This window comes from Gekko japonicus, unplaced genomic scaffold (genome assembly GCF_001447785.1).
Source record: "Gekko japonicus isolate JY-2015 unplaced genomic scaffold, Gekko_japonicus_V1.1 scaffold2822, whole genome shotgun sequence".
In the NCBI taxonomy this organism is placed as follows: Eukaryota; Metazoa; Chordata; class Lepidosauria; order Squamata; family Gekkonidae; genus Gekko; species Gekko japonicus.
The window spans coordinates 103003-126046 of record NW_015176532.1 but is presented as its reverse complement, the minus strand read 5'-3'; the positions used below and the strand labels follow the sequence as shown (position 1 = coordinate 126046).

General features: G+C 48.1%; 1 protein-coding gene across 1 annotated transcript in view; it reads right to left on the bottom strand.

Moving 5' to 3' along the window:
* The window catches only part of HEXA (hexosaminidase A (alpha polypeptide)), a 32804-nt gene extending 19829 nt beyond the window's left edge, over window positions 1–12975 (bottom strand). Inside the window, exons 1-5 of the mRNA XM_015427436.1 lie at window positions 12577–12975; window positions 2679–2777; window positions 1861–1926; window positions 1693–1739; window positions 854–964 (exon numbers count right to left, since the gene is read on the bottom strand). Of these exons, the coding sequence (XP_015282922.1) occupies window positions 854–964; window positions 1693–1739; window positions 1861–1926; window positions 2679–2777; window positions 12577–12799 (546 nt within the window). The 5' untranslated portion in view covers window positions 12800–12975. The remainder of the gene's footprint in view (window positions 1–853; window positions 965–1692; window positions 1740–1860; window positions 1927–2678; window positions 2778–12576) is intronic.
* Window positions 12976–23044: the final 10069 nt, after the last annotated feature.

Below are 23044 nucleotides of genomic sequence, written 5' to 3'. Positions count from 1 at the left end.
GAGTCAGAACATTCCAGCCTTTGGAACAGGACATGCAGTTCTGGACACTGTATCCCCAAAAAGGACAAAACAGTGCTGGAAAGAGTACAGAGGATTATTAAAGGGTTGGAGCCTTTCCTGTGGAGAAAGGCAGAAGAGCCTAGGGCTTTCCAGTTTAGCCAAGAGGCTACTAAGGGTTTGAAAGAGGTTTATAAATATTATACACGGGGTGGAGAGAGGTGACAAAGAGAACTTTCTCTCTTTCTCTTAGAATACTAGAACTCCAGGGCATCAGATGAAGCTGATGGGCAGTAGATTCAGGACGGACAACAGGAAATACTTCTTTACACAGATCCAGGTGGGCAGCCGTGTTGTTCTTTACACAGAGTGACTGAAGGGTGGAATTCATTGCCAGAGGATATAGTGATGGCCACAGAAAGCTTTAAAAGGGGATTTGACAGGTTCATGGAGGATAGGTCACACAAACACATGGAACTGCCTTATACTGAATCAGACCTGTGGTCCATCCAGGTCAGTCTTGTCCACTCAGACTATAAGCGGCTCTCCAGGGTCTCAGGCAAAGGTCTTTCACGTCACCTACTGCTAGCTCTTTTAACTGGAGATGCTGGTGATTGAACGTGGGACCTTCTGTATGCCAAGCAGATGCTCTACTGCTGAGCCACTTGAAGGATGTCTATGGTGACTAAAGGGAACCTCCGCATTCAGAGGCAGTAAACCTCTCAATTCCAGTACCAGGAGGTAACCTCTCGAGATGCCAGCCTGCAGGCAAGACCTGGAGATCCCCTGGAATTACAGCTCATTTCCAGACTACAGAAATCAGTTCCCCTGGAGAAAACAGTTGAAGTTCACCTACCAGTGTTTCCAGAATGGCTTTCAGAGGCAAGTAGTGACGAGATGTGTCAAGTAGCAGACCCCGGTGAGGGAAGCGGGGGAAGTCGACCACATCGGTTTTGTTGATGGAGAACTGTGCAGAGGAGAGAGAGGAGCTCTGTCACAAGAGAATACAGCAAAAATCCCCTCCATTCGCACTCTGAATTAGGGGTGTGCATTTGGGCAATACAAAGCTGAAAAAAATGCCCTTAACGGTATTTTCTGGATTTTTAAAAATGGAACATAAAGCTCGGTATTGTCTAAAGCTATCTAAAATGGCCAAGCCCAAAAAATCCCAAAAATATTCGGGATTTTTTGGGGCTGCCACTGGTGTTTAAAGGGACTGCCTTCCCTTTAAACACCTTCCAGGTGAACTTGTCATTTTGGAGTTCACTCGTGGTGAAGCTTGCAAAAGGCATTTAAAGGGACTGCATTCCCTTTAATGCCTTTTCCCCTTCCATTGGAAACAGTGGTGGATGGGGGCACCTTCTTCTGGGGCTCATAGAATTGCGTCCAATCTTTCTGAAACTTGCAAATTTGGTGCCTCTACCTCAAAAAACAGCCCTCCCTGAGCTCCAGTTACCCCTGGATCAATTCTCCATTATAGCCTATGGGGACTGTTATAATGGTCCCCATAGGGTATAATGCAGCCGAAAAAATTTGGCAATCCCGAATATTTCCCGAATTCAAATACCATACCATTATTGGGATTCGGGAATATTGGGAAACACCAGTATTTTTCGGGTTCAATATACGCGAACCTGAAAAATACCATGTGGTTGGAGTTTTTTTTGCACACCACTGCTTTGCATATAAACTCACCATCCCATTGTCGTCCTTCCAGGCAAGCTGGCTGAAGGTCTCCAACCCTGTACGAAAAAGGGCCAAATACAGATTATGTAGCATGTAATGCACCCCCCTCCAAGCTTGCTTAAACATGTCCAAGAGCAGGGTCAGGGGGAAACGGCAGGGGTCACAGGGAAGCCTCACCTCGAAGAGCACCCCAGACGGTGTCTGCAGTCAGAAGCATCAGCTGGTCTGAAATTGTCAGCTGGTCTGAAAGAGCATCGTGCCAAAGAGTCAGAGAGTTCAGACTTCACCCATCATCGTTTGCGTTTAGGCTAAAACCAAAGAATCCATCCCCCGCCGCCCAGATCCATATTGAAGATGCGGAGACGGCCAGTATGGTATACAGCCTGGAGTACTGGACTAAGGTCTCGGAGAACCAGGTTCGAATCCCCACTCAAGTCACAGAAGCTTGTGGGGCGACCTTAAGCCAGCCATACACTCTCCACCAAACCTACCTCACAGAGTTGCTGTGATGATAAAGTGGAGGAGAGGAGGGTGCTATCAGCTACTTTGGGTCCCCATCGGTGAGAGAGGTGGGGTATCAGTGAAGTAAACAAATAGTAAATAATATTCCCCATCTATTTGTGGGGAGCTTAACGAAGAGTGGGTTTCCGCAATCCTCCACCTGTAGCCTGATCTGGTGCTGTCTAGGCTACTGTCTCAGAATCCTACTCCCCACCCAAAGTTTCTTGAACCTACAAATCAGGGCTGATTTCCTGAAAGAAAGACTAGCCCACAGTCAACAAAGCCCCCCCCCCCATGTTTCCTTGACAACGCAGGGCATGCCCTGAAAAGACAAGAGACCCTAATTTCACATTGGGTGATTGATGCAAGTTCATGACTTGCTTGTGACATCCCTTCTCCCAATCGACAGAGATACCGCATGTGACCACGCACGATTGCTCCAGAAACATGTTACCGTACAGCACTGGTAGGAGAGACAAATGGCCTTCTCTTACAATTCTCGGAGGAGTCCAGCGCAGGGAAGCCATCGCACCCCGGCTTGGTGACGTTGACGCTCAGCACGTTGCACGGGGAATCCTCAGACTTGCCATTCCCTGCAAAGCATAATTTTATTTTTTTTTTAATTTAAAATTTTTTATTGATGTCAACAGTCAATATACAAATAAGTCAAACATATGAACAATATCAACAAGTCAAGATCCAAATATACATCAGCAAAAATTGGGAAAGAGACAATCCTTTCAAGCATGAGTGAGGTCCAAACGATCAATGATGGTATCACGTATAATATAATTAGTGTGAGACTGAGCCTGCGAAGCATAATTGAAAGGGAGGAAGAGACGACGGAGCGGATAACAGAGCGCCTCTCAGCAAGCACAGAAATCTCCCCATCAGCAAAGCTGGGGGTGCAGCTCGCCTGTACCGAGACATCCCTACGTTGCTAGACATTTCCTAGGCCAGCAGCTCCTGACCTTTTCAGTAGGGTGACCCACAAGTCCAAGTTTTCTTGGGACAGTGACCCATAATTTTTGCAGTGTAGGCAAACTGTGACCTTGGCAGCCATCTGGCTCAGCATTCCATTTTCCACAGTGGCTCACCAGATGTTTTTTGAGAAACCAACAAACATCACACAGCAGTCCCCACTGTGAACCTCGGGCAAGGGGCTTTTCAACACGCACACACACACACAGCCTTTGCATATGGAGGTTACTTTCCAGCGTTTGACCACCTTTTCCTTCTACAACATTCCCTCTAAATTGACTCTAGTAATCCTCAGGACACGTTCTACTTGATCAACCTGTACCTGCAGAGAAGGGGGAAAATACCAACTAATATATGACATGGAAGGTACTGTTTCCAGGGTCAGATCTGGGCTTCCAAAGCATGAACGAAAACAGCAGAAAGGGCAGAGGTGGCCTGCGGTCCACTTTCAGAGGCTTCATGACCAATGCCTCCCTCTAAGCTGTGGAGTCTTGTGAACAAAAATTCTACTTTGCAAGCTACTGGCATTAAAGTTGTGAGCAAGTGATTTAGCTATTGTATAAATTAATTGGCTCTGGAGCCGTCCTTCCTGAGCTAAGACAAAAATGCGTGAGCCAGAGGCTAAAAAACTGTGAACTAGCTCACAGTAACTCAGCTTAGAGGGAACACTGTTTGTGACCCACTTTTATGTCCTGACCCACAGGCTGGGAAACACTGTCCTAGGCTACCCTGAAAGCCCAGAGTACTCCAAAGACTTGCTGTCCGATTATATTACAATCTTGCACAATTTCTTCTAGCAATGTGCGTGGGCGTGTCAGAAAGTGGAGGAGAAGTCTTTCCATTAGGATTATTTGTTCAGAAAAAATATTTGTCCTAGAATCCCAGAGCCAGGAGGCAATACCAGGAGAAGGCTTTGGCCTCTATGCCCTATTGTTGGTCCTCCAGAGGAACCAGTCAGCCACTGTGTGAGACAGGATGCTGGACTAGATCTAGTACCACTGGTCGGATCCAGCAGGGCTCTTCTTATGTTCTTATCAGGGGAAGGCCTCAGCCTCTATGCCCTGTTGTTGGTCCTCCAGAGGAGCTGGTTGGCCACTATGTGAGACAGGATGCTGGACTAGATGGACCACTGCTCTGATCCAGCAGGGCTCTTCTGATGTTCTTATGAAGGCCTCGGCCTCTCTGCCCTGTTGTTGACCCTCCAGAGGAACTGGTTGGCCCCTGTGTGAGACAGGATGCTGGACTAGAAGGACCACTGGTCTGATCCAGCAGGACTCTTCTTATGTTTTTATCAGGGGAAGGCCTCAGCCTCTATGCCCTGTTCTTGGCTCTCCAGAGGAGCTGGTTGGCCACTATGTGAGACAGGAGGCTGGACTAGATGGACCACTGGTCTGATCCAGCAGGGCTCTTCTGATGTTCTTAGGAAGGCCTCGGCCTCTACGCCCTGTTGTTGGCTCTCCAGAGGAACTGGTTGGCCACTGTGTGAGATATGATGCTGGACTAGAGGGACTACTGTCTGATCCAGCAGGGCTGTTTTGATGTTCTTATGACCAAGTGACTAGAAGGACAGTGGTGTCCAAAGGATGGAGTGGAAGGACTCAGGATGGCCTCCAGTCTAAAGAGAAGCTATGTGCAGACACAGCCCCGGAGAGGCAGGCCTGGCCTCCCTTTAGGATAGAAATAGATCTATTCAAGAGCAGAACAATAGCTATTCTGCTGTGGAAAGACTGAGCCACAAGGAACGGGAATCCACCTTGTTTCCAAAGGTGGGTCCAGAGAATTTCCCACCCACCACACAAACATGCTCCTGATGCCTTATGATGAACTAGCAGTGAGCCAAAGGTGCACGGGGCAGCCAGACAGTTACATGAAAAAAATGCCGAGCCGGCAAATTTGTGGAAAGGAAGGGGATGTCCCTTTCCGTGAACAGGTGAGAAAAAGGATTAGACAGTTTGTGCAGGAGCCCTGTTTGGACAAATAATAATAATTTATACAGCAAATTTCCTGCACTTTGCATAACATTACTGTGGTAGTATGGGGTTATCTAACCAGTATGGTTATCCATACATTGCAAATGCAGGACTGAGACTGAAAGAAGAAGAAGAAGAGATTGGATTTATACCCCACCCTTCACTCGGAGTCTCAAAATGGCTTGCGAACTCCTTTCCCTTCCCCTCCCCACAACAGCTACCCTCTGAGGTAGGTGGGGCTGAGAGAGCTCTGACAGAAACTGCTCTTTTCGAGGACAGCTCTGAGAGAACTGTGGCTTGCCCAAGGTCATCCAGCAGCTGCGAGTAGAAGAGTGGGGAATCAAACCCAGTTCTCTCAGATTAGAGTCCGCACACCACCTAGTGAACTTCTAACAGCTCAACCGCAATGGAGCCCTGTATACCAGCGAGAAATAAAAATTGAGATTATCCACGCCTGCCTGTGCACTCACACCTGAGTTCTGAAAACTTAGATCCTTGCAAAGGTTCCAGGAACTCTTCTGGGTATGCTGTCCTCCAGGGCTCTTTTTGTAGAAAAAGCCCAGCAGGACCTCATTAGCATAACAGGCTACACCCAGCAGCAGAAGCTCATTAGCATATTAGGCCACACCCCTGACAGCACAGCTCATTAGCACATTAGGCCGCACCCCCATGTTACCAGAAGTGTGGTCATCCAGCCACACCCACCTTTTGCTTCTTATTCTGTTTACCTTGTTTGTTGTCAAAACCCAGGGCCTTTTTTGTAGCAGGAACTCCTTTGCATGTTAGGCCACACACCCCTAATGTAGCCAATCCTAATGAGTTTCTGCTGTTGGGTGTGGCCTATTATGCTAATGAGTTCCTGCTGGGCGTGGCAAACTCGGGAGCCAGCCGGAACTCCGTTCCTGTGCGTTCCTGCCCAAAAATAGCCCTGGTCCTTGCCATGCTGTATTTAGAGACACCTCGGGAGTAAGGAAGGAAGGAGGGCTGCCTGCCCAGGGGATTCCTCATAGCAGAAGGCAAGCCCAAGGCAATGGCGGTGGGTGCCCCGGCCTCATCTCTAGGGTTGCCAACCTCCAGGTGGGGCCTGTGGATCTCCTGGTATTGCAACTGATCTCCAGAGGACATGGATCAATTCCCCTGGAGAAAATGGCTGTCTTGAAAGGAGGACTGCATGGCATTATAACCCCCCCCAGGTACCTTCCCCCCAACCACTCTGTCTGCTGGCTCCACCCCTAAATCTCCAGGAATTCCCCAACCTGGAGCTGACAGCACTATCTGGCCCGGAAAACCCTTGCATTTCTTTACAATAATTTTTTTACTTTTTACGTGGTAATACAATAGAATGCAAGAATAGAAATAACACCGGTACGAAAACAGCGGGAGGGTGTACGGCAAAGAGATATAAGAGATGAGCCCATAGTCTTTACCATATGACCTGGGAAACAAACCCGACCTTGATAAAGGTTCAAATAACCTCACTTGCTTATGGCTACTTTAGTCTTTTGCATCCCTAGTCGGTATTAGAAACCAAACCATAGTTATAGGCAGTGTTCCCTCTAAGCTGAGTTAGTGTGAGCCAGCTCACAGTTTTTTAGCCTCCAGCTCACACATTTTTGTCTTAGCTCAGGAAGGATGGGTCCTGAGCAAACTAGTTTATGCAGCAGCCAAATCGTTCGCTCACAACTATAATGCCCGTAGCTCACCAAGTAGAATTTTTGCTCACAAGACTCCACAGCTTAGAGGGAACATTGGTTATAGGGTGACTCAACAATTTAGGTAACGCTGGTGGCTAGCGTATTATAAGAACAACCATCTATGATAAATGGAATTTGTGGGGAGAATGTTGTGTGACGTCATGTAATTTACCACTGGTGACCAGAACTTTCTAAATTTTGCATTTCTGATTCCCGTTTTTAGTTTTTTTGGGAGAGCAGAGCAGTCGGTCCCTTTCCAAAGGAGAATATGAAGGGTTGGTATTGCTTGCTTTACGTCTGCTCCTACCCTCATTCCAGGCACTGCACAAACTGATTTCTAAGCACCCCGAGAGTCCGAGCCAACAAAACAGGACAGATGGCTACAAACTGTGTGTGAGACTGTCTTCCCCGAGAACACAAAACCACAGGACGACCGCTTACTAAGCCAAGGTCTCCGAGCGAGCTGTCCGTTTCTATGGCCACATATCCTCCAACATAGAAGGTTTGGTCCCCCATGTCTTTTAAAGCTCCGCTTCCTCATAGCTGCTAGAAGGGTAGGAACACTCCCGACATCCAGTATGTTGGTAATAGTCCCCCAATTTATCAGAGGTTCATGCAAGAGCAAAAACAGCATTTTTGTATCTATTTAGATCTACAGTATGAAGGAAAGGATGAACACCGCAGGGTTCCTTTTTCCTCCATCACACAACATTCAATTATTCCGCTGGAAACCCAGGGTACAGCACCTCGTGGGACGGCTTCTATGTACTTCTCCATCAGCCAGCTCATCTTGTGTGTGCGTCCAATGCCGTCAAGTCGCAGCCGACCTATGGCGACCCCAGCAAGGGGCTTTGAAGGGAAGTAAGCAGAGGTGGTTGGCCACTGGCTTCCTCTGCAGAGCCCTCAATGGTGGCCTCCCAACCAAGTACTAACCCTGCTTAGCTTCTCCCAGCAAGGGGTTTTCAAGGCAAAGGAGGTTTGCCAGTGCCTTCCTCTGCAGAGCCTTCCTTGGTGGTCTCCCATCTGAGTACTAACCCGGCTTAGCTTCCCCCAGCAAGGGGCTTTCAAGGCAAGTGAGAAGCAGAGGTAATTTGTCATTGCCTTCCTCTGCAGAGTCTTCCTTGGGAGTTTCCCTTCCAAGTACTGACTCTGCTTAGCTGCTGAGATCTGATGCAATCAGGCGATACCATGCCAACTTCGAATGTATGTATAAATAAACTTCCCTCCCACCTTTCATGTTGTATTGGCTACTTTATCCTGCCCTGCCCAGTGAGAGCCAGTTTGGTGTAGTGGTTAAGTGTGCAGACTCTAATCTGGGAGAACCGGGTTTGATTTCCCCACTTGCACCTGCTGGATGACCTTGGGCAAGCCATAGTTCTGTCAGAGCTGTTCTTAAAAAAGAGCAGTTCTTGCCAGGGCTCTCTCAGCCCCACCTGCCTCACAGGGTGTCTGTTGTGGGGAGGGGGAAGGGAAAGGAGACTGTAAGCCACTCTGAGACTCCTCTGGGTAGTGGTGGGGTATAAATCCAATCTCCTCCTCCTTCTCTTCTTCTTCTTCTTCTGTTCATGTCCATATGATGTGCTCACATGACCATAGATGACAAAAAATGAACATGCTTTCCCAAGCACTACCAATCAGAAAAGGGTGCATATGTGTGTAATGCTCTTATGCACCGATAACAGCACACTTCCCAGAAGCCTTCCAACTGTTTCAGATTTGATTTGATGTCTCTGCCCTTTCTCTCTCTGAATCTATTGAGATACTTAATGAAGTACTCTAAAGTACTTCCAGTGCAAATCCCTCCCAGGTCGCAACTTATCACCCAAGTTGTGTGTGAGATCCTGCCTCAAATCCCCCTGCAGTGTTAGAATTTCATTGGCTGACCTTGGTTCAGTCACTCTCTCTCACAGCCTTAACCACCCCACAGGAAGAAGGGCCTGAGTTCTTTGAAAAAATGGTAGGATAAGCCTCTAATCGAGAGATCGATCTGCCAATTCTGACAAGAACATTTCCTCTTCCATGATCTGGATCCAGGACGCAACTGCTCGTACCATCTCCGCAGGCAGATGTAGAACTGCTTCTGACAACTTTTTGTGCTGGATATCCAGACAGCCGTGTATTCATCTAACAATGCCAAGAACCTATGAAGAAAGGTTAAAGCACTTGGGGCTCTTTAGCTTGGAGAAATGACGACGGAGGGGTGACATGAGCGAGGTTTATAAGATTATGCACAGGATAGAGCAGGTAGAGAAAGAAGTACTTTTCTCCCTTTCTCACAATACAAGAACTCGTGGGCACTCGATGAAATTGCTGAGCAGTTGGGTTAGAACGGATAAAAGGAAGTCCTTCTTCACCCAAAGAGTGATTAACACATGGAATTCACTGCCACAGGAAGTGGTGGCGGCTACAAGCATGGACGGCTTCAAAAGGGAATTAGATAAGCATATGGAGCAGAGGTCCATCAGTGGCTATTAGCCACAAGGTATAGATAGGAACTGTCGGTCTGGGGCAAGTAATGCTCTGCATTCTTGGTGCTTGGGGGGGTCAACAGTGGGAGCGCTTCTAGTGTCCTGGCCCCACTGTTGGACCTCCTGGTGGCACCTGGTATTTCTGGCCACTGTGTGACAGAGTGTTGGACTGGATGGGCCATTGGCCTGATCCAACATTGGCATCTCTTATGTTCTTATGACCTACTCCCACTCATCCCACCGCCCGTTGCTTTAACCAGTTCTGAAACTTCCTCAGCACATTCACCGTACGCCTCACCCTGAAATCACTTCCCTGTTTCTAAACTGTCTGCAAAACATCTTAAAGAGGCTTCCTGTTAGGATTTTTGACTGCTGGCAGTCTCTCGCCTCAATGCCACCATGCCAAGTTTCAAATTTGATGTATGACACCCCTACAGATCTATCTCTCATGCTCTTGGCATGCCTTGGTTGGATTCCCTGCGTTTCCTTAGAGGTGCAATATCATCTCAGGCACCAATTTGGTTACAAGAATAACAGATAATGAACTCTCATGGGCAATTTATGTGTTTGAGATCCAGTGTCAGAAGAGGAGTTTGGACAGTATTCTTCAAACTCCGCCCAGAACTTGCAAGTCCATCATTTGGGAAGAACCAGGTTAGAAAGTCAGTCTAGACTCTGGAGAGCCAGGTTCGAATCCTACTATGTCACTTGGGTCAGTCACCTTCTCTCTCAGTCTCATCTACTTCACAGGGCTGTGAGGATAAAATGGAAGGAGGGAACAAAATTAGAGTCCAGTGGCACCTTTAAGACCAACAAGGGCTTATTCAAGATATGAGCTTTCATATGCATGCACACTTTTTCAAATACGAAAGCTCACACCTCGAATAAAACTTTGTTGGTCTTAAAGGTGCCACTGGACTCTAATTTTGCTCTACTGCTTCAGACCAACAGGGCTGACCACCTGGATCTATCTTCATGGAAGAGGGGAAAATGACATGGCAAGCCAACTTGGGGAGAAATGCAGGTATAAGTAAAATGTGAGCGTTAAAATATTTCAGGTCTTCAGTTGCCATGTGCTCACGGCTGGATTTCAAGCAGGAGCCATGAAAGGCACAACATAAGGCAGTATTAATCCCCCTGGCAACATTATAATTCTGCTATTTGTTGCTGTTCAGCCACACAGTCGAGTCCGACTCTTCGGGACCCCATGGACAAGATCACACCAGGTCCTCCTATCTTCCGCCGTCCTCTGAAGTTTGCTCAATTTCATGTTCGTTGCATCTGTGACACTGTCTAACCATCTCATCCTTTGCCGTCCCCGTGTTCTTTGACCTTCAATCTTTCCCAGCATCAGGGTCTTCTCCAGTGAGTGCTCCCTTCTCATTTGGTGTCCAAAGTCTTTGAGCTTCAGTTTCATTATCTGGCCTTCCAGGGAACAGTCAGGGTTGATTTCTTTTAGGATTGACTGATTTGTTCTTCTTGCAGTCCAAGGGACTCTCAAGAGTCTTCTCCAGCGCCATAGTTCAAAAGAATCTATTCTTCGGCACTCGGCCTTCCTTATAGTCCAACTCTCGCAGCCCTACATGACTACTGGGAATACCATTGCTTTGACCATGCGGACTTTTGTTGGCAGGGTGATGTCTCTACTTTTTATCATGCTGTTTAGGTTCGCCATCGCTTTCCTCCCAAGGAGCAGGCGTCTTTTAATTTCATGGCTGCTGTCACAGTCTGCGGTGATCTGGGATCCCAGGAACGTAAAGTCTGTCACTACTTCCATGACTTCCCCTTCTATCTGCCAAGGAGTGATGGGGCCGGATGCCATGATCTTAGTTTTTTTTTTATGTTGAGCTTCAAGCCCACTTTTGCGCTCTCCTCTTTTACCCTGAACAAGAAACTCTTTCGGTTCTCTTCACTTTCTGCCATTAGAGTGGTATCGTATGCATATCTGAGGTTGTTGATCTTTTCCCCAGCAATCTTAATTCCCGCTTGTGATTCATCCAGGCCAGCATTTCACATGATGTACTCTGCATATATATTAAATAAGCAAGGTGATAACATACATCCTTGTCGTATATTTTATTTCATGTACCTTCCAAGGTAGTCTGAGCAACGGGCATGGATCCAGCTCCCTAGTACTGTATGTACAAGTCTCCTTTGGGCTGCCAGTTGCAAATCCTGCGGGGTTTAGCCATCTGACACCATAAGGGGCCAAATAATATAAGGAAACCAAACAAAAACGTGAGGGAGCAAAATGCAGAGAGTTCTAGCTTGAGGGCATTTATACAGGAGTAGGTGGAAGTCCAACAACAGATTACCCAAGTCGTCTGACTGAATGAAGCAAGAGGATCGTGTATCTATCTGTCTGGTGCATTTTTAACCTGAACTTCCTCCAAGAACCTTAGGGTACAGTGCAAGGTTCTCCACTCCTTGTTTTATTCCCTGGAAAGCCTTGCGAAGCAGGTTAGGCTGAAAGACTAGTTGCCCCAAGGTCACACAGAGTAATTCACAGCCAATCAGAGCTCAAACGGGCGATCAGATGACCTGCTGGGGAGGACCCCACCCACTTTCTCCCAGCACTTGGTGGGCTTCATGAAAGGTCTTGGCGGGCACCACGTTGGGGACCCCTGCATGAGATGGAAGCAGAACAAGGACGTAACTGGCTTCCCTTCCTACAGATCAAACCAGCAAGGCCAAAAAGCAGAACCCAAATGGGTGTCTTTGGCAGCTGTATTACAGGAAGCAGTTTGCACCCCCATGGAGATGCTGTGATTTTTTTTTACAAAAATGACCTGTGCAGGTTCATTTTTTGAGAGGTCATTCAATGGGAGGAGGACTTACACCTAAGTAGGCATGCATGCACGCACAACCTCCGCCTTTGCAAGAGGGCAAAGGTGGCTTTCTAGAGCAGGGTGCAAAAGCTATCCATGTTTTATTCCTCCCCAGTGGAATAGAACAAGAGTCCAGGAGCCCTTTAAAGACTAACAGAAATGGGTGGCAGGGTAGGAGGTTTCCTGAGTCACCGCTCACTTCCTCAGTTCTGAAAAGAGCAAAAGCCCAGTTGCACCTTAAAGACTAAAAAATCTGTGCCAGGGTAGGAGCTTTCGTGAGGCACTGCTCACTTCTTCAGTCACCCAGATCAACAACACCCAGGGTTTCATTCAGCTCTAGAATGCAAGTAAAGGAAGGGAGAGCCTCTGGGCATGCACAGAGCGCACTTGCATCCTTCACCAAGCGCACACACACGCATGCACACACACAAGCTATCCCGTCTTCACTGACCTCCAGCAAGGAAAAGGAGCTCCCAGTAGCGGCGGAACGCCTGATCCAGCACCTCGCAGCCGGGCGCCACCGCCGAGCGGTCGGCATAGGCGAAGCGGAACCGGGCGGCGCTCAAACGGCAGCCGCCCCCCGCGCCCTCGCTCACGTACTGGGGCTGCGGCCACACCGCGGCCGCGGATCCGGCGGCCAGCAGGACGAGGACGGCGGCGGGCAGGCGGGCCATGCTGGCTGCAGGGCGGCTCGCCGCTTCTCTTCCCTGCGGGCGCACGGATCATGTGACGGGCGGCAGCGTGACAATGCACACCGACTCGCGTCAGGTGGGAAGCCCCCAAGACGCGTAAGAGCGGCTGGCAGGGCCGGGAACGCTTCGCCGCCCCGTCTGGGACCCAAATCGGCTTCCCCTCCTTGCCGGCTCGGCCCTTGCAGCTTGCAGGACAACAAAGATCCAAAGGGAAGTTCTTCTTTGCACACAAATATTTTTTGTAAAAAAAAATGAACAGCAGCCATAGATCTTTTTTTGCTGAAGGAGGCGGGGCCGCTTCTTCCCGGAGCGGGGAAGAGGGAACCCGAAAGGCTCGGGTTGCAAACAGGAAACAAAGACAAGAAAAGGGAGATTTGTGGCCCTTTTGGAGGGAGCCAATCCTCCATAGGTCTCCATCCAGAAGTAAGTCCCATTTTGTTCAGTGGGGCTTGCTCCCAGGTTCTTTCGAATTTGGGTGTGTGTGTGTGGAGAGCCTGGGGAGGAGCGGGGTTCGAGGAGGGAAGGGTGTGCAATGCCCAGACCCTCCAAAACGGCCATCTCCTCCAGGGGGGTTGGTCTCTGTACTCTGGAGGTCGGTTGTGATTCTGGGGGATCTCCAGGCCCCGTCTGGTGGTTGGCAACCCTACGCCCAGGAAAGTGTTCTTTGGTTTGCGGGGTTTTATTAAGGGCGGGGTTCTCTTTCATGGACAAGGGCCCGCATAATCAGATTAAATATATGTAATGTGGCCTCGTTTGATAGACAAGACATGTATGATATATGACATTACAATTCACATGGTTGGAGGTGGGTTGCCAGCCTCCAGGTGGTGGCTGGAGATCTCTTGAGAGTACACCTCATCTCCAGGGGAAAAGAGATCAGTTTACCTGGAAGGTGGGCTCTGTGGTTATTATGCCTTACTGAAGTCCCTCCCCTCTCCAAGCCCCGCCCTCATCAGGCTCCACCCCCAAATCTCCAGGTATTTTCCAATCCTGGCAACCCAGCCGTGTAGATAGGCTGGGAGATAACAAATAGAACAAAGTTTTGAGTCCAATGGCACCTTTAAGACCAACACATCTAATTCTGGGTATAAGCTTTCATGTGCACACAGGTATTTGAGGAAATGTGCATGCACACTTCTTATACCCAGAATTAAACTTTGTTGGCCTTCAAGGTGCCACTGGACGCAAACTTCATTCTGTTGCTTCAGACCAAAACGGCTACCTACTTGAAACAAATAAATATTGTTAATTATGAAATGTACAGAGTTCGGAGGCGTTGAGTAGTGATCAGCTCGTGTGTATTAAATCAAGCAAAAACGAAGTACAAACTAGCGAGGTCCGAGCCCCGCTTATATCCCTGCAGTACCCCACACCCAATACCAGTGATAGGCTATTTACAGTGGAGTAGTCCATCACATGGAGCTGCGGTGGCTCAAGTGGTTAAGACGCTGAACTGCAGGCTGTGGAAGGTCGGCAGTTCAGCAGTTCGAGACCTGAGTTGCCGCATGATGGAGTGAGCTCCCGTCTCTAGTTCCAGCTCCTGCCAACCTAGCAGTTCGAAAGCAAGAAATTGCAAGTAGATAAATAGGTACCACTTCGGTGGGAAGGTAACAGCGTTCTGTGCGCCTTGGTGTTTAGTCATGCCGGCCACATGACCATGGAAACGTCTTCGGACAGCGCTGACTCTTCGGCTTTGAAACAGAGATGAGCACTGCAACCCTAGAGTCGGATTCGACTGGCTTTCAAGCAAGGGACCTTTACCTTTACTAGTCCATCACAGGTCTACTCTAGAATCCAGGCACTCCGATTGGTCTGCCCTAGGATCCGATTCCTCTATTGTCCAAGCACCCGAAGGTGAGCTTGACTGCATGGCCTCGCTAGCGCTGATGCAATTATCTCAGTATACAACAATTATCTTCAAGAAAATGCCCAAATAGCCTGATTCGGATTGAAAAAACTTCAGGAGGCATGAAATGTTCAAGGTCTTTGAGAACCAGTTAAAAAGGGGGTTAAAAGAGGAGAGGGAATGTGGATATACGTCTTTTGAAACTCCTGAGACCTTTCAGTATCCCCTGAGAGTAGGGTTGCCAGCTCTGGGTTGGGAAATACCTGGAGATTTGGGGGGTGGAGCCTGAAGAGGGCGGGGTTTGGGGAGGGGAGTGGGTTCATCAGGGTATAATTCCATAGAGTCTATCTTCCAAAGCTGCCATTTTCTCCAGGTGAACTGATCTCTGTGGCCTGCAGACCACTTGTAATACCAGGAGGTCTCTGGCCACCAGCTGGAGGTTGGCAACCCTATCTGGGAGGAGATTTAGCTTGGGGGAGGGAGTTCCCCAGTAGTTAATCCGCCCCCCGTGAATGATTCTTTGTGGGACTCCCATTTTCTGATATCTGATACTAAAAGTGGAGGTCTTACACCGAAATCGGAAAAACCAAGCAACTGGCAGGCAAGGTTAGAGTTTATACATACTCCTGGATGTGCAGAAATGTTTTCGAAATCCCCTCTCTATACCCTGAGGATTGTGAATCCTCACTACCATGAGAATGTTAAGACAAGACTGATGGGGGGGGGGTGGAGATGGGGGTCAAGAGGATATTTCCCAATTGATTATTACACCCCTCCCCATGATTCTGCCTGAGCCCCCCATCTACTAATCAATAATTTAGGGTTAAAGTTTGTTGTATGGAGCTGTGGTGAATGCACATCATTTTATGTGGAGTTGCCATGAGAAGGAATACAGGATCATTCTTTACAATAATGCATTTGCAGTCTGTAAGAACTTAAGAAGAGCTCTATGGGATCAGACCGGTGGTCCTTCTAATCCAGCATCTTTTTTCAGAGAGTGGCCAACAAGTTGCCCTACAGGGCCAGAACAGGACACAACCCCACACAGAGTGAGGAGCACACAATGGGTATCAGTGTGCATCACTTCCTGTTGGATTTTGATTTTAAGAGGGAGTGGGCAATCCAAGCCAGGGAGCTAAATTTACACCTAAGGCTCCTCCGGCACAGAATGTCATCTGAATACACCAAGGCCAATCCCTAGACTATGTGAACAGTGCTCCTGAACATGTACAGAATTCTTTGATGAGGGATCACAGTTAGCACACAGACAGTGGTACAGGTCACAGATTGCCATGTCGCTAGCTGGTGAGCAATCTCCAGCCCTAACAACTGACAGCCAGTTTGGTGTAGTGGTTAGGAGCATGGACTCTAATCAGGGAGAACCGGGTTTGATTCCCCAACTCCTCCGCATGCAGCTGCTGGTGTGACCTTGGGTCAGTTACAAGTTGTTTCAGAGCTGTTCTCTCAAGGGCACTTCTCTGGAGAGCTCTCCCAGCCCCACCTACCTCCCAGGGTGTCTGTTGTGGGGAGGGGAAGGGAAAGGAGTTTGTAAGCCACTTTGAGACTCCTTTGGGCGGGGTATAAATCCAATCTCCTCCTCTATTTTTAGAAGTTAATTGCTGCCAGGGTGCATGGTGCCTTCCCTCCCATGTTACAAAAACAAACACTCCCCCCCCTCCTCTATGCTTCTTGCTCTGCGTTTCTACAGCGGACAGTTTGTCCTTTGCTTCAAAAGCAGCCGTCGTTTTGCAGTGTTTAATTCAGCGGCGGTCCCATGAACGCAGTCGGAAGACTGAACGATTTCGGGAGTGACGCTCTGCGCAGTATCACGAGTTGCCTTCGAAGTCTAAGTGGAGTTTACCCTATCGTAGGTCATAATAACAGCCAGCTTTCCGATGCATAGCTATGTGGCGCTCCCAGTATTCAAACGGCTCCAAATAAAAGTGGTAGTCCTAATGGTAGCCCCTAAAGTAAACCAGTATTAGCTACATCTACCAGAGGGGAGGTGGAGGGAGAATGTAAAACCACTTAGAGGGCCATCCTTAGTCCCAGTAAGTAGCTTTAAGTAGGATTCTCAGGGGTGCCAATGCCCAGGTGGTCCCTAGAGTTCTCTTGGAATTACAACTGACCTCCAGGCCAAAGAGTTCAGTTCCCTTTGGGAAAATGGCCGCTTTGCACTCTTAGTGAATCTAGCAGAAACTGAACCTCACAGATCCAAGCTTAGCCATTGTAAGGCATTGGCTCCCTATTCTTACCCGGCTTTGAATGTTTATTTTACAAATTCATATGCCGCCTCTTTAGAGACCTTCTGGAGGCAGCTCAAACAAGTAAAAATAATACAATCGAATTATAAAAACAACAACAAACTAGGGATATAAAAACTGCAGGAAACAAATATTAATTAGTTTAACATATACCCATAAATCAGTCCTCAGGCTAGAGGTAGATCAGCAAAACAGCTTTAGGTAAAGGTAAAGGTTCCCTTGCTCGAAAGCCAGTCGAATCCGACTCTAGGGTTACGGTGCTCATCTCAGTTTCAAAGCCGAAGAGCCAGCGCTGTCCGAAGACGTTTCCGTGGTTATGTGGCCGGCATGACTAAACACCAAGGCGCACGGAACACTGTTACCTTCCCACCAAAGTTGTACCTATTTATCTACTTGCAATTTCTTGCTTTTGAACTGCTAGGTTAGTATAAAAGACTGTTAAAAGGTAAAAGGGAATTGTTTTGATCTTGTGCATGAAAGTAAGTAAGACAGGCACTCAAGTGAGCATCAAGTGGGAGCACATTCAAACAGGGAGGTGCCTCTGCTGACCAATATCCACCTCACCTCTGCAAGTGGAGGCACAGGGTTCAGGACTTGGGAAGAGAATTGTATATTTGGGTTTTAATACCTCTTTTTAAGGAAAGTGGCTAGGGTCATTTCTCAGCAAGTAATGTGCAGACATTTCTGAAACACTTTGCCACACTCTGAGAAACGAGGAACTAGAAACGGGCAAAAGCCATCGTCTCTGAGAAGAATCACTCCTGCCCCAAATCATTACGTGCCAGGGACTGAAAGTTTAAAGCAGCTCTTGGAAATCACTCTGACTCCCACACATCTGGAGCATATTTCATTGGTATGCTCAAACGTCTGCTTTGGACTACGGCAGCGTGGCTTGCTGTCATTCATGCAGATTATGGATTTGCACAAAATCTATCAGGGTTGCACGAACACTGTGAGGGTGAAAACACAATGTAAAACTCTGGTCTTTGAGAAAATTCTGTAAATGTGCGTGTAAACACTTTAACCCTCCCGTGTTGCATTGAAGGAAAATGGAGCCCTGTATACACAAAGCATGTTCTTACTAGGTTATCGGAGATACTCTTTTGAGGAAAACAGCAGTTACCAGCCGAAATGTTGAAAAAAGCAGTCCTTAATGTAATAGCTTATCAAGGTTCAGAGCTCAAAATAATAAGTAATAAATCCTAGTTCCAGCTTTTTTTTTTTTACACAAATAAAGGCTGCTTATTTTAAGCTCTGCCTTTACAAGCAGCACTTAAAAATTAAAGTATATAGACATTTCCTCTTTGCAGAACACTGATTGTCTGGAGAAAAGGATGCATTGAAATGACGCCTGGAAATTTCCATCATTCATACCTTTTTCGATAGTGGCCCACAGAGCTCAGCTCCCACAACCATTGTTTTAAAAAGTTGTTTATAAGGCTTGCCAGTTCCAGTTTGGGAAATTCTTGGGAGATTGGGGGGGGGGGTAGAATCTGGGGAGGGTGGGGATTGGGGAAGGAAGAGACTTCAGTGAGTTATAGTGCCAAAGAGTCCACATCCAAAGCAGCTATTATTCCCGACCCCCAGGGGAACTGATCTCTATAGTCTGGTGGGATCAGTTGTAATTCCAGATCACTCCTCGCCCCCCGCCCCCAGCTTGGCTACCCTAGTTGTTATGCCAAGGAAGTCCGGGATGCGGAGGTAGACGATGGCAAAGCACCTCTGCTCATCTCCTGCCCTGAAAGCGGCTTGAGGGGTCATAAGTTGGTTGCAAGTTGACAGCCCTTAATTATCTAGGATTGCCGGCCTCCAGGCGGTGGCTGGAGATCTCCTGCGAATACAACTGATCTCCAGAAAACAGAGATCTGTTCCACTGCAGATAGGGTTGCCGGGTCTCACCTTGCACCTGGCGGGGGGCTCCCGGGTCCTTCAAAACCATAGAGTTTGCCCAAAAACTAGAGCGTCACCCTCCTTGACATCAGCAATGCGATGATGTCACTTCCGGGTGATGTCAATTGTGTTGGGGACGTCCCTGTTTGGGCATGGTGTGTCTCCCTAGCTGGCCGGTGGACTGAAGCCCTCAAAAGTGAGGGAACCCCCACTGGGACCCTACCTGGAGAAAATGGCTGCTTTGGTAGGTGGACTCTATGGCATTATACCCCATTGAAGTCTGTCCTCTGCCTAAGCCCCGCCATCCTCAGGCTCCACCCCCCCAAATCCAGGTGTTTTTCAACCTGGAGCTGGCAACCCTATTAACATATTATTATCTAATAACTCAACAGACCGAAGATGCAAAAAGTGCAGAGAGCTGTGTCAGTCCATTTCAAAAAGCAGCCATGCCTTTTTTTTTTAAAGGAGTTTCATAATTTTACCTTTCAATGTCACGCTGCAAGCCATCCTTGTGCCATTTCTATGAGAGAAAAGCAGGATCTAAGGGAACCCCTGGGAGTAATCATGATCAAAGACCCTGGTGTTTATTTCCAAGCAGACCCACTTGGGATAACATGGGAAATCAGGGGTCGTTTCGTAGAAAAAGAGCTAGGGGAACTCATTAGCATAACTCATTAGCATATGCCACACCCCCTGACATTAGGGGCCCGGCGGTGGACCTGCAAGGCCGGCGGGAGTGCGAGGAAGCCCTGCCAAGGCCCTCCCTGGCCCCAGGAAGGCAGGGGTGGGGAGAGGCGGGGAGGAAGCAACTTACCCTCCCTCTTCTCCTGCCTCCTCCCGGCTCGGAAGCGGGGCGGCCGGAAGCAGGGGGCAGGGCTTCATTGTGTGCCCCACCCCCGCATCTCACCTGGGGGAACTGCGATCCCCTGCGACCCCCCCGAATCGACCTCTGTGGGAAATAAAAAAATAATGTCAGGTTGAACGTTATCACATAATACGGAACAATTTTTTTGGATTCCACAGAACATTTCATCAGGCTGAATTTCTATATAAAAAGACGTCTGTGGGTGGGAGCTCAGAGCATTGTGGAAACATCTCCCCCCCCCCTTTTTGCACTGAAGACCCTTCCAGCATCAGTAATATTTCCATGGAACCCCAAAGTTTCCTCATTAGTTTACTAGGAATTTGGTCTGTCATAATAACAATACGGAGGAGGAAAAAGAGAGAGAGCTGGACAATAGTCAAGACATCTAGAGAACCTTCCCTAGTGGGGTTGCCAGTCTCCAGGTGGTTAAGTAAAACACTAAATCACCGTATACAATTTTACAATTTCCCCCCGTTTTTATATTACGCTAAGTGTGAATTTTAAAGAATTTTTAGAATGATTCATTAACAAAAATGCAACTTAAGCATTAACCATTAAGCTTGGCAGTACATTCAGAATGATGTCACTTCTGTAGAAATATTTACAGCCAATAATGAGGTCTTATCTTAGGCACAAAGTCTTAATCTAATACACTTATTACAAAAACAACTAAGAGAAACAATGGCGTTCTAGTAATCATTCCTTTTGCGTACTCTTCATCAGGTTTTTCTGTTGTTGATTCCTCACAATCTTGAAGTACTGAAGGCTGCAGTAAAGTAACATGCTTAATAAACTACACAAAAACATAAAGAAGTATTCCTTTACAATAAGGAGCATTTTACATTTTATAAATTCACCAGTGTTTCAAGATTCATTCATATACTCTATTGGTGCCACGCTATTGCATTTAAGTTCTAAAAGAGAACAAACAAGCACAATATGCATTTTACAATTCTCTGATAATGTTATACGCTATAAGGAAATCAGAAGTGTGAAAAACATTTTAAGAGTTACTGACCTGGTGACTGGAAATTGCCGGTATTAAACCATGATGTCACTAGGTCTACAATACATTTCAAATGGCTAAACTTCCCTAGTGTGACAAACGTCTCTGTGGAGAATCTAAGGGTGTGGTCAGACGGCATTTTGGGAGTGGTTTAAATTGCTCCGGCCCTGATGCGTTTTTTTTAACCTGGAGAATCACGATCACACTCACCTACTTGCTCCGGATCGCTGCGCAGCCACATCACTCCCTGTTGTCCACACACGGAACGTGCGTCGGTGTTTTTCTCTCTCTCTGTTTGGGCATGCGCACAGGCAGCCATCTGTAGAACTAAAATTTTTTACAGCAATTTCCCCTTCAGCCCGACTGCTGTAACACTCCCCTTTAAACTTTAAAGGAACACTTCCCTTTAAACGTTTACCCCGAAAATGGCCTCTCTGAGATCCCGAACTCATCTAAACGCTAAAACTAGGCACCGTTTAAACATTGTTTTTAATAACGCGGTGGCGGAGCTCCGCCTATGCGCACATCGCCAACGTTTTTTAAAAAATGGCGAGTGAAAAGCGGAAGCCTCGGACAGCTTTCGAGCGGGGAGGGGGTTTAAACTGGAAGTGGCTCGACACCGGAGGAGCGATCACACGGGGAAAATGCGTCTGGAACCAGAGAATCAGGAAAATACCACTTGGGGACCGGGTATCAATATACTCCGGGTTAAAGTAGTTTTGATCCGGAAAGCGACGGCTGGGGGCGGGAGGCAGATGTTGACTGTGTGATCGCGCAGATAAAATCCGTTTCTGAACTGACACCAGATCAAATGGCGCGTCTGACTGCACCCTAAGAGTTGCAACAGGTGTTGTGATTCTGAATGTACTGTTGAGCTTCATGGTTAATGCTTAAGTTGTATTTTTGTTAAGGAATCATTCTAAAAATTCTTTAAAAATTCACTTAGCATAATATAAAAACCGGGGGGGGGGAGGGGAAATGTGAAATTATACACGGTGATTTAGTGTTTTACTTAGTCACATACACCGTGGTCCGGTTTGTTGCACTATTACAGTTGATTTCCAGACAACTAGTTCAGCTCAGTTACCGTTAATGGCATACATAATGTGAAGAGTAAAATACATATAGTGACAATTCCCGACAAACTAAAATATAATAATGAGTTAAAATACATACATACAATTCAGTTTCAAAGCCTGTATCTGATTTTAATCACTTCAGCTAGAAACTTAGCAACCAAAGCTGTAATTTCAGGGTTGGTGTTAATTTAAGAGATATTGGATAATTCACATGGAGAAAAAATGCAGCTTTGGAAGGCGGCCTCTAGGCTGTTATACCTTGCTGAGGTCCCTCCCCAAACCCCACCCTCCCAAATCTTCAGGGATTTCCCAATCCAGAGACGCCAATCCTAACTAACAGGGCAGGAGGGAAATTTCAAAAACAGGCCTTTGCCACACTCATGATGTCAATTCTGAGGGAGGGAAGTCAGAAGCGCATGCGCACTGCGACCCCTTTCAGAAGATGGCCGCCGCGGGTTTGTCTCTTTTTTTGTGTGTGTGGAGGAATGTGACCGTTTTTGGCCACACTCAAAATGACTGCCGTCGCTTCTGTTTCCCTCAATGAGAAGCGGCAGGCGCAGCTGTTTATTTTGGGGCAACACTCAAGATGGCCACCGCCGCTTGCGTCTCCCTCAGGCGTCGCTGTTTCTGGGCCACACTCAAGATGGCCACCGCAACGGTTGCTATTGGTTTCGAGCCACACACAAGATGACCGCCGTAGCGTCTGTTCTTTTCAAGGGAAACAGGAGGCGTAGCTTGTGGGGTGTGTGTGGAGAGCCATACTCAAGATGAACGCCGCAGCCTCCATTCGAAACGAGGTAGGCGTGGCTTCGGACTTCTAAGCCGCACTCAAGATGAGCGCCTTCCTCGCTTCACAAGAAGGGAGGGGGCGTGGCTTGGTCTTTTTTAAAAAAAAGAAGAAGCCGGCGGCGCGGTGACGTCAGTCGGCGCGAGGGGTTGCGCCCCACCCCGCCGGCGGCGCTGCGCCTGCGTCGCGTGCGTCGAGGTGACGGAGCGGGCCGGACGCGTCCCTTTGTTGGCTCAGCGGCGCCTGTGAGGGGAGAAGCGGCGGGCCCGGGCGTGTGTTGGCGGTCGGTTCCCCGGAGGGGAGGCCAAGGCAGGCGGCTGGCCGGCCGGAGGAGCCCGCGAGTCCCGGGCCGCTGAGGGGGCCGCCCGCCCCGCGTCGCCTCCTCCTCCGCCGCCGGCCCCCTCACCCCTCCGCCAGCGCCGCCGCCGCCATGGACTCGGACGAAGGCTACAACTACGAGTTCGACGAGGACGAGGAGTGCAGCGAGGAC